General features: G+C 40.8%; 1 protein-coding gene across 2 annotated transcripts in view; it reads right to left on the minus strand.

The window, feature by feature from the left end:
• Window positions 1-12,071, minus strand: part of MTHFD1L (methylenetetrahydrofolate dehydrogenase (NADP+ dependent) 1 like) — a 209,112-nt gene that overhangs the window by 68,891 nt on the left and 128,150 nt on the right. For both annotated transcript variants that reach the window (XM_058534152.1, XM_058534153.1), the window contains exons 21-24: window positions 9,134-9,273; window positions 2,241-2,282; window positions 1,332-1,432; window positions 625-802 (exon numbers count right to left, since the gene is read on the minus strand). In XM_058534152.1, coding sequence (XP_058390135.1) covers window positions 625-802; window positions 1,332-1,432; window positions 2,241-2,282; window positions 9,134-9,273 — 461 coding nt within the window. The remainder of the gene's footprint in view (window positions 1-624; window positions 803-1,331; window positions 1,433-2,240; window positions 2,283-9,133; window positions 9,274-12,071) is intronic.

The following is a 12,071-nucleotide window of genomic DNA, read 5'->3' on the forward strand; positions in this document are numbered from 1 at the left end:
AGTCAAACTCATAGAGACGGAAAGCAGAATGGTGGTTGCCAGGGGCTGAGAGGACGGGGGAATGGGGAGTTGTTGTAGGATGGGTACAGTTTCAGTTCTGCACGATGAAATGAGCTATGGAGATTGCACAACAACGTCAATGCAGTTACCACCACTGAGCTGCACACTTAAAATGGTTAAGATGGTACATTTTCTGTTATGAGTATTTTATCACAATTAAAAACTAAATTACGAGAGAAAAGAGCTATAGCAGAAATGGACAAGGAAAATGCCACCCATGATTTCACAAGCCTTCTGAAGTTGCTCAAAAGTCTTGTTCTTGTGCAAACCCTGAGTGTTCGCTGTTGAATCCTGTTTTCCAAGACCTCTCTCACTGAGGCCTGCTGTTTGGAAGCAGAGCATGTAGCCTTCAAGAGCACAGGCTTTGGGACCAGGATTTGAGGTCTGCCCTCGACAATGCAACCTTGTCAGATGACTTAACCCCCTTCACCTTCAGTTTTCTTATCTGCAGGGTTGTAGTGATGACAAAATGGAACAATCCACGCAAAGCTCTCAGCCCTAGCCTGGCACACAGCTAAGGTGCAAGAAATGTTAGCCACCATTACCATTGCTGCCAGATCTTACCTGAACATCATACAGGAAGCGGAAACGACTTCTTACACTTGCAGCTTCTCTCACAGCTCGAGCCAGCTCCACCGACCCTTTGCCACCAACCGACCAGTGATAGCAGGGGACCGCATCAAAGGCACCAGCCTGCTTCGCAAGCTCACACACCAAGTCGATCTCAGCGCGGGTGTCGGTCCTAGTGATGAAAATGTTCGTGGTTTTGCATCTGTATTCATTTAGCGATGTTTTTAAAGAAAGACTAGCTGCTTATACAGAACTTTGCTCCCTAACACTGAATATATTTTAAACATCAAAAGTGGTTACATTGTGTTTAAATAAATCAGACTTAAAGAAAGGCATGGGAAACAATCCTCTCCAACAGGACTCAAATATTTCAAGTTGGTAAGGGTTTTATCGAGAAAATTCCATAACATGTCTCTTTGATCATCCACAGCCTTTCAGACAGAAATGCTGGGTGGAATTAAAAAAAAAAAAAGCCAAAGAAATGGTAACTGACTATATAGATTTCATTTCCCTAATAACATTTGAGAACATTTTGGCTAAAATGAAACCAATCTAAACCAAACCAACCAACCAACCAGAGCAGAGTATTTCTGTATACTTTTAGATGAAGCAGAGAAAGACAAAACAGCCTGGAGACACAAATATAGTTCACAGGGTGGCCCAGCGATGTGACCGCATTTAAAGTGGGAGGCTTGACTTACTTGAAGACATTTAGAGCCACTACAACCGGAACCCCAAAGAGCTGAGCGATCTGGATTTGCTTCTGAAGGTTACAGCAGCCGTCTGCCACCAGCGGGATGTTCTGTAAGAAAACCAGACCCCCATGTATCTCCTCCCACCAAACCTGCCAAACTCAATTGGCAGGCCCACTCTGGCGGGTTCTGCTCCCGTCTTTGCTCACTTTATCGTCCCGGCAGCTATGAAAGAAGACCATAAATCACTTTCTCCTCCAAGAAAGATGACTGCAGAAGGAGAAGGCTCATTTTCGAAATAATTTCTAAAATTACTCTGGGTGCAACGGCATATCTGGGTTTTGAGCCAGGCAGCTATTTCTGCTGCTGAGTGGCGGCCAGGACATAAGCAACATGCCCACGCTCTGTAGGCTGGTGGACAGGAAGGCACGAGGCCCAGGAGGGTGAGGAGCGCTGTCCAGCTACTCTCTGCTCGAAGCCGTAGCGCCACCTGTAGGAACGAACAGGTACTGCTGCCAGTAAATCCAAGTCTATTTACAGAAAGGAGTCAAGTGACTTAAGCAAGTCTAAAGCCAACTGTATACTCTCCAAAGTCAGTTTTTTCCATATCAAAAGATACATGAGAATAAGCTTCATGTTTGTTTCTGTGCTGGAGACCATGAGCTCCTGCTCTGATGGCTCCCCAGGGGGTGGGGAACAGTACAGAAAGCCCGGATCCATCATTTCTTAAGATGGAAGGGTTAACTGAACAGATTTTATCCCCTCCTCCCACCCGCTCCCTCTTGGATTATTAGAAAAGTACTTTCTAAGAGACCCCTGGTGGGGGACTCATTCACTGATTGAGATCCAACTGCAAGACAACGGTTAACTGGATTTGAATGATCCTTCACACAAGCTTTTTAAAACAGTCACTCTTACCTCCTCTGTATACTCTTTCTTAAGAGGGACACCAGCAGTTACCTGAGGTAAGAGACAAAATTAAGAATAACCCGATTAACACGCTTACTCTAATTGATAAAGACCTGAAGGAAAAACAAATCACGGTTGCTTTTTGGGAAGGTACATTTAAAAGCACGTTTTGTGCTTCTACACCAGCAGCTGGCAGCCCTGGCTGAACATCAAGTCTGGTGGGAAGGTTTTGCAAAACACTGGTGCCTGGGCTCCACCCAGACCAATGAAACCAGGGTTTCTGGGAGGGAGACCCAGGACCTGTAACATCTAAAAACTCCCCACGGCTTGGCCCAGTGGCGCAGTGGTTAAGTTCAGTGCACTCAGCTTTGGCGGCCCAGGGTTCACGGGTTCGGATCCTGGGCGCAGACCTACACCACTCATCAGCCATGCTGTGGCAGTGTCCCACATACAAGATAGAGGAAGATGGGCACAGATGGTAGCTCAGGGCCAGTCTTCCTCAGCAAAAAGAGGAGGATTGGCAACAGATGTTAGCTCAAGGCCAATTTTCCTCACCAAAAAAAAATAAAACACATAAAAACTCCTCAGGTGATTCTAATTCGACCCAATATTGAGACCTTACATACTGCTGCCCATTACCCTAGCAGAAAGTGGAATATATAAGATGATTAAATACCTGATTTATACAGAACGCATCTTCATTCTAAATAAATTCTTCTTTTTTCATTAACATTAACTTTTTTAAAAAATTATTTATTTATTTATTTTTTTCCCCCAAAGCCCCAGTAGATAGTTGTATGTCATAGCTGCACATCCTTCTAGTTGCTGTATGTGGGACGTGGCCTCAGCATGGCTGGACAAGCGGTGCGTCGGGGAGCGCCCGGGATCCAAACCCGGGCCGCCAGCAGCGGAGCACGTGTACTTAACCGCTAAGCCACGGGGCCGGCCCTAAATAAATTCTAAATCATTTTAAAGTAATTGTCATTACTTTCTGGGTTTTTTTGGCCTAGTTTCTCACAACAACATATGGGGTTGGCAGGCCAGTATAAAGGTGAGCAGAATGAAGTGGAGAGAAGACAGGAGTCTTGCCCCAGGTTACACAGCAGATGAGGGGCAGATGGGGACTTGATATCACAGCGTTCTGAAACCCCAATTTAGTATCTTTCCACATCCCACATTGTTATTGTCTACAGCCCGCTACTGGTTTTGGTGGGAAACACTAGAGAACATTTAGATTCACCGAGGATGTGGTGATTGACTCTCCTCTCAGTAGAAGAGGCCTTGAGAATACCAGAAAGCCTTTAAAAACAAGTTACCTCTGTGATAAATTGTTTTTTGATCATGTGTGGTAATATAATGAAGTATTTTCAGACGGGTTTTTCCAGCAGGGGCATGGACTAAATTGGAACAACTAAAATGCCAGATTAAAAAAAGAACATTTAAGTGTGTGCGCTCCGCTGCTGGCGCCCTGGGTTCAGATCCCAGGCACACACCGATGCACCGCTTGTCAGGCCATGTGGTAGTGGCATCCCAGATAAAGTGGAGGAATATGGGCACGGATGTTAGCCCAGGGCCAGTCTTCCTCAGCAAAAAGAGGGGGATTGGCATGGATGTTAGCTCAGGGCTGATCTTCCTCACCAAAAAAAAAAAAAAAAAAAGGAAAGGAAAGTATTGTTGAGCTTGCACACATGCAAAGTTCTGCAAAATCAAAAATTAATGCAAATGCCAAAAAGTAGACCGGATCAATAAAACCGAACGTTGATTCTTAAAAAGACTAACAAAATTGACAACACTCTGGTAAGATTCCACCCCCACACAAAGCCCCAGTAGATAGTTGTATGTCATAGTTGCACATCATTCTAGTTGCTGTATGTGGGACATGGCCTCAGCGTGGCCGGACAAGCGGTGCGTTGGTGCGCGCCCGGGATCCGAACCCGGGCCGCCAGCAGCGGAGCGCGCACACTTAACCACTAAGCCATGGGGCTGGCCCTCTGGTAAGATTTCTTAAAAAAGGAATGAAAAAATATTATAACTAAACATGCTGTAGACAGAATTAATATGATACTAAAGACCAACTTTCTACCAATACATTTAAAAACATAGAGAAGGTCATAGGGGTATACCTTTTATTAAAACTCTTTTAAGAAGAAATAGAAAACCTAAACAGTTCTATATTCCTTAAAAAAATTAAATTGGGGGGCCGGCCTGGTGGCTTAGTGGTTAAGTTCGCACGCTCCACTTTGGCAGCCTGGGGTCTGCAGGTTCGGATCCCAGGCGCAGACCTATGCACCGCTTATCAAGCCATGCTGTGGCAGCCATCCCACATATAAAGTAGAGGAAGATGGGCATAGATGTTAGCCCAGGGCCAATCTTCCTCAGTAAAATAAATAAATAAATAAATAAATAAATTTGTAGTTAAAAATTTAGCCCTCATCCATAAGCAACAGGCCTAGACAGTGTTACAGGTGAATTCTTCCCACTTTTAAATAAACAGATTATTCTAATGTTATAAAATCCCTTATAGGGTATATAAAAAAGAAGGAATCTTTCTCAACTTATTTTACGTGGCTAACATCTCACTCATACAGACACAAAGATCCTACTTAAGACATTAGGAAACCAATACACAAAATTCAGTTATTCATAAGAAAAGATAATATATCCTCAAGTTGGATTTACTCTAGGAATGTAAAACTCATTTAATATTTGAAAGTTAAGTAATATAATTTGCAACGTTAATAGATTAAACAGAAAAACCATATCATCATCTCAACAGATGAAGAAAATTATTCAACATCTATTTAGTATAAAAACTTGACAAACTAGGAATAGAAGGCAATCTCCTTAACCTGATAAAAAACATATACTAAAAATCTACAGAAAACATCATACTTAGTGATGAACTATTGAAAGCATTCCCTTTCAGATCAGGAATAAGAAGAAGATACCACCTCTCACCACTATTTAATACAGCATTGCAACTAGGAAGACCCGGTTAGCGATATGGAAAAAAAAAGTATAAAGATTAGAAAGGAAGAAACAGAACTGTCATTATTTTTAGATACGATTGCCACGTAGGAATCCCCAAAGTATCTATAACTAAATTAGCACAATTAGCGAGAGAATTTAGAGAGGTCATTGGATATAAAAGCAATACACAGTCACATGTCACTTAACCATGGGGATATGTTCTGAGAAATGTGTAGTTAGGTGATTTTGTTGGTGTGTGAACATCATAGAGTATACTTACACAAACCTACGTGGTATAGCTTCCTACACACCTAGACTATATGGTACTAATCTTATGGGACCACCATCATATATGCATTGTAAATACATTTTAAAGACCTAAATCAATGAAGAGATTTCCCACGTTCTTAGATGGAAAGCTGTCAAATCTCCCCAACTTTATCTATCGATTTAACGTCATTCGATAAAAATCCTAAAGAGATTCTTTGTGGAACTTCATGAGCTAATTCCAACACACATATGGAAGTGAAAAAAGCCAATAGTAGGCCAGGCATGCATGAAGAACCTGGCGAGCTTGCCCTACAGAGTATCAGTGTAGCACAGACAATTATATGTAAATAGACCAGTGCAACTGAAAGGAGATCCCAGAAAAAGACCTACACACCTGTGAAGAATTGATTTATCACAAAGTAGGCTTGAAGATAAATAAGAAGGAGGGACTACATAAATAAATAGTGCTAGGCCAGTTGGTTATTAACACAGTCATACGTCACTTAACAACAGGGATACATTTCAAGAAATGTGTCGTCAGGTGATTTTGTAGCTGCATGAACATCATAGAGTGTACTTACACAGACCTAGATGGTATAGCCTACTACAAACTTAGGCTATATGGTACTAATCTTGTGGGACCACCATCGTATACGTGGTCCGTTGTTGACCGAAATGTCATTATGCAGCACATGAATGTATAGAAAAAGTGAAATTAGATCTGGTCCTTGTGCCACACACCCAAAATCAGCAATGATGGGTGTGATGGTTAACTTTATGTGCCAACTTGGGCCACTGGGTACCCAGATATTTGGTCAAATATTATTCTGGGTGTTTCTGTGAGGGTATTTTTGAATGAGAATAACATTTAAGTCAGTGGACTCTGAGTAAAGCCGATTGTCCCCCATAATGCACGTGGGTCACATCCAATCAGCTGAAGGCCTGAATAGAACAAAAAGACTGTGCAAGAGAAAATTCTGCAGCAGACTGCCTTCAGACGGACTGAACTGGAATATCAGCTCTCCTGAGTCTCCAGCCTGCCAGTCATCCTGCAGATTTTGGACTCGTCGGCCTCCACAATTACGTGAGCCAACTCCTCATAATAAATCACTTTTTATATAAATACATATCCTATTGGTTCTGGAGAACCCTCCATAATACAATAGGTTTAAAGAACTAATTGTGAAAGGAATATCTGGAAACAAAAGTATAAGATTATTATATATATTTCATATTATAATATAACAATCTTAGTTCTTATATTGCACCAAGAGTCGTCAGCACTTTGGAAGACAGAACACGAATTTAAAATGACTGGGGCTAAAATGGGCAAGTTCAAGGGTCACAGGATTTTCCACTGCACAAATTATGGTAAAAAACAAGCTGAATAAACATAAAAGGCAGCCATGGTTATTTGTGTAATGATATCAAAAGGAAGTAGAAATTATAATGGATCAAAAACATTACCACAGAGCTATTTCAAGTAAGAGGGAATGACACTGAGATGGATAACATGGAATATAGGATTAAGAAGAGGAGAGTTCATTTATTATTCAATTATTGAAAACATCTCCTTGATACAGACTATGCCAGGCACTAGGGATACACAAATGAAAAAGACATAGTCCTTAATCTCAAGGAATTCAGAGTTGAGTTGGCAGACACACATACAGACATTCATAAAACAATATGACGCAGAAGGATGCTCAGCTTTGCCTGGCTTCCTCCCCTATATCTTTGCCTACTAAGCTTGAGCCCTGTTACAGTCACCCCTGGTGTGGAACCACGACTTTAAGTGAAGTGGAAGAGGTACAAAGAATTAAGGTAAGCAGAAAATGCAACCACTGTAAAACAGAGCACATATATTAAGATGAACTGCAATAGGGATTATAAATCATGTAGAGATTTTTATAGCACAGAGACTAGAGTGTGGAAAAAATTTGGCCTAGAAGTCAAGCAACCTTGATTTCACATCTGATTAGTCCCCTAAATAGATGTGTGACACTAACCAAGTGTCTGAATCATTCTGCCACCTCAGTCATTTTATCTTTACAAAGATTGAATCAGACTAGATAATTCTGAAGCCCTTTCCAGTATTAAAGCCCTTAGATTTTATAATTTTCAGGGTGCAAAACAGGGGGGGAGAATTTTAAATGCATCTTATATCGGTAGAAATAGTTTTTTGAAGCTGGAAGTTGGTATACAGATTCAAAGTCTGAAGTCAAAGAGTGACTGTAGCAACAAGTGGTGTTTTGAGCAAAATCAAAATTCTTTAGGATTTACTTTATCTTATAATACGTGTCATGTCAATCTTCCACCTGAAATAATGATGAAGCTTTAGGCTAAAATGAAGTGTCGGGTATTACGAGTGGATTTGGAATTCAGAAAATGTTTACCCTTCATTAATATTCAGCTCTTCATGGTGCACAGAGAAGGGGATTTGGATCTAAGTCCCCGATTTGGCTCTCTGCTCACCTGGTGACATTGCCCATATTCCCTAAACCCATTCAACCTCAGCTTCTTCATCTGGAAATGGTATAAAATAATGTCTGCCTCTCCTACGACAAACAATTGCTAAGATGATTAAACAATGCACATTATAGTGTTTCACGATGGCAAACCTGTTATTTATTTTTGCTATGTAATTATTCATTGATGATGTGACTTTTGTGTACAAAGCATACCAATTAAGATATCAGATTTGGCAGTTTGTCTAACATATTAATAATATAAGTGATAAAGAAACTTCAAATTATTTTATTTCCAAAATGATTAATCAGTATAACATTTCTTCTTCTCTCTTTGGAAATATCTAAAAACAAAAGAGAAAAAACCTACACTTTTTCTGTGTTAAGGAAGGAATTTCCTTTCAGACGTGTGTAAATTCTATCCATGATAAGATAGACTAATAACAAAAGTCTTTAAAAACGTTAAAATTTGTGTTTTCCAAGCAAAGCTCTCTTAGAAGTAATCCAGTGCTATCCCAGAGTTATAAAATGAAACCATAATAAACAGAAACAGAAAGAAAATAGTTCTAGATGAAATGTGATACGATGTAGCATCAGTGAACCAAAAAACTATCTGTACAAACAATGAAAAACCTCACCCACAAAAGCAATCACTTTAATCCTTATGCTCTCTGCTCAGGAACCAGACCCTCTATCCTCCCATAACCATGGGGTTATAAAAGGTTGACATGAGTTTCAGATATAAATCTCAGGACTAAAAAGTGGTTACATGATGCTCCTTTCCAAAACACTCCTTAGCAATAACTTTGTGGGTGTTGCTATTTACTTGAACTTACTAAACTCTGAGTGCCCCATAATGATGATTTGTAAAAAAGGAGATGTTTCAGAAAACTCTAGTTATTAAGCAGGTTTGAATGTTCCAAACGCTGAATTCTGCTTTATCTTAACTTTTTTTTTTTTTTTTTTTGCTAAGGAAGATTTGCCTGAGCTAACATCGTTGCCAATCTTCCTCTTTCTTTTTTTGTATATGAGCTGCTGTCACAGCATGGCCACTGACAGACGAGGGGTGTAGGTCTGCACCCAGGAACCAAACCTGGGCCGCCAGAGCGGAGTGTGCCGAACTTAACCACTAGGCGACTGGGGCTGCTTTATCTTAATTTTAAAATTTGTTTTATTAGGAAGGATGAGACTTACACTTGGCCCGCCTCCGTGCATCTTCAGAGCTCGCACTGTCGCCACCAGCACAACAACGTTGGGCACCAAGCCAGAGGCCCGGCACTTGATGTTGAAGAACTTCTCCATCCCAATATCGGCACCAAAGCCAGCTTCAGTTACTGTGGAGAATCAAATTGGTTTTGGCAATCATTGGTCTGATTCAAGTCCAAAGGACAGCTAAAACTCCTGTCCACTTCCAGGTTACCACACAGCACAGCGTCTTGTTCGTATGCAAAGGTAAACTGATTTTCCCATAGCTCTAGAAAATGTTCTACTTTGTCACATTCCCTAAAAAGATAACCCTCTACTCTGCTTCACACCACCATGATGTAAGGATGCATTGCCAAGGCCAAGATTTTTCTTCCAGTATATAACTCAGAACACAGCTTTTCTTAATACAGATGGGATTTTCAACTTTTTAATCAGGTTCCGAATTGCATCAAAGGACATTGCTGGCATGATTACCATAGAAGATCCTTTCTCAGTCTTTATAACATACATAGAGAATTCATTTATTTAAGTGCTACGTGGTCATTTTTGTCAATTGACAAAATTCAAGTTAGTTCAGTGGCTCAAGGAGGTTTATCATTGGGCTTAATATAAGATAGCATCTTTATTCCATAACCACAGAGGATACTTATCTTTAGCCATCCCATCTCCCCTTTCCCCAAACTGCTAGAAATGTGACTGTGGCAATCACAGAGGTAGCAGAGAGAATATCTAACTTTTTCTTTTTTTTGGTGAGTAAGATCAGCCCTGAGCTAACATCTGTTGCCAATCCTCCTCTTTTTGCTGAGGAAGTTTGGCCCTGAGCTAACATCTGTGCCCATCTTCCTCTATTTTATATGTGGGACGCCTGCCACAGCATGGCTTGATAAGCGGTGCACCAGTCCACGCTCGGGATCTGAACCTGTGAACCCTGGGGCACCGAAGCAAAGTGTGCGAACTTAAACACTACACCACCAGGCCGGCCCCAGAATATCTAACATTGTCTTCCAAGATAATACTGCAGACATTGGGTCAGCAACAGCATCTTCATACACAAAGAAGAGCTCTAGGACCAGCAGCCACTGGGGGCTTATTAGAAAAGCAGAATCTAGGTACCCCAGACCTACTGAATCACAATCAGCATCTTACCAAGATCCGCAGGTGAGATGAATGCCCATTACAAAAAGCACACTGCTCTGGGACAGGAATATTATTAATATAATAGAAAGTAAATATTTATGAAATATGAACTATATACTGACAGTACAGCCAAGGCCATAATTTATGGCAGAGATAGGAACGGGCAGTAAAAAAAATTTACTAAGATAAAATCAGAAACATTTAAAATGTCAATGAAGGAAGATATTTGTCCGTGGCATTCACTGAATACACACATTTTGACAAGAATTAAGGAAACAAAAATGATAAAATGTCACTCTAAATACGCCAAGCAGTTGTTCTAATTCTTTATGGTTTCCTTTAAGTACTTCATATGCTTATATAATTTTTATAGAATAGGTAGAATTTTGTAGTCTGCTCCTTTATTTTAAAATTATCACAGAGTTTTCTTGCTGTACCATAAACTTTCAAAATTTATGATTATATATGGCGGCTCATAATTTTGTTAAGCTGATGTACCAAGATTTAGAAAATTGTTCCCCCTGTTATTAGACGTTTGGGTTGTTTCCAGCATAAACAATGCTGCAAAATATCTGTGCATATGAGCTCTAACCTCTTTCAAATTATATTTTGGAATAAATTCCCAAGGGTGAGAGCATGGTGCCAGAGGATATAAAAAATTTTTATGACTGTTGATATGCTTTTGACAAATTGAAAAATATTCCTTTAAAAATATTCAATTTGGAATGAATATAGCTACAAAGTCATTTTTTCCTTTATTGTATTTTCTTTGAACAAGCGACATAGCAGAGCAATTTAAAGACGTAAAAGACATTCCTTTTCATATAGTATTTGGGGCCATTCTGGTTCTGATTTTATTAGCTGTGGTCAAAACCAGAGAAGATCGTTGACAGTAATGCTCCCCACCTCAGCGGTACTTCTGTAAAACCAATGTTAACTTGAGCACGGTGGTGGACAGCAGACCCCAGAAAAGGAATATTCGGTTGACTTTGTCAAGGGTCATTATAGAGTGGCCTCCCCGTAGGGGAAAAGATGGACAGCAAGGCCATCAGTACTGGATTACAGGTGACCGTCCTACTGGTTAGGATCACAGACAGACAGGCAGATAGATGGGATCCAGAATCCCTCTCAGCTGTGCCTGTGAGCTGACAATTGAACAATGACAATTAATTGAACCTTGGCGAGTTACTTAATCTATTGGAGTCTCAACGTCCTCATTGGACTTGCTGGGAGGATTAAGTGAGAGAACACACATAAAGTACTGAGTTACTGGCTTTTTGGTGCATAGCGGGAGCTCACAAAAATGGTCGGCATTGTTATTACCAAAAGAACAATTTTCCCACTTGCTAGAAATCATATTCAATTCTGAAGCATTTGCTGAATTCCTACTATGTCTAGGCATTTTTCTCAGTGGCAGAAGCCCAGTCTTAGGGTCCCTAACCTCAAGCACTCCACGGACATGGGGGCAGAGACCATCTGCTATTGGACTCGAGAGAACTGGAGCTGAGCGCGTTGGGAGGGGTGGATTTGTCGGGGAGGTTTGGAGAAAAGCGACAATGGAGTCAGGTCCTGAGGGATAAGGAGGATTTCTCCAGAGCTCTAGAGAGCTGGGGGAGGAGAGGAGGGGGGACGAGGGGAAGAGAGGGAGAGAGGAATGAAGAGATTCACAGATAAAAGAGAGAGCAAGAGCAGAAATCAACTTGTCAAGATGGAGACAAATGATCTGTGATGACCGAAGTCATTATTTCAACCAGCAAGAGCTGTTCTCTGGTCTGATCAGTTCTGAGGA

The sequence above is a fragment of the Diceros bicornis genome, chromosome 39 (genome assembly GCF_020826845.1).
Source record: "Diceros bicornis minor isolate mBicDic1 chromosome 39, mDicBic1.mat.cur, whole genome shotgun sequence".
Classification (NCBI taxonomy): Eukaryota; Metazoa; Chordata; class Mammalia; order Perissodactyla; family Rhinocerotidae; genus Diceros; species Diceros bicornis.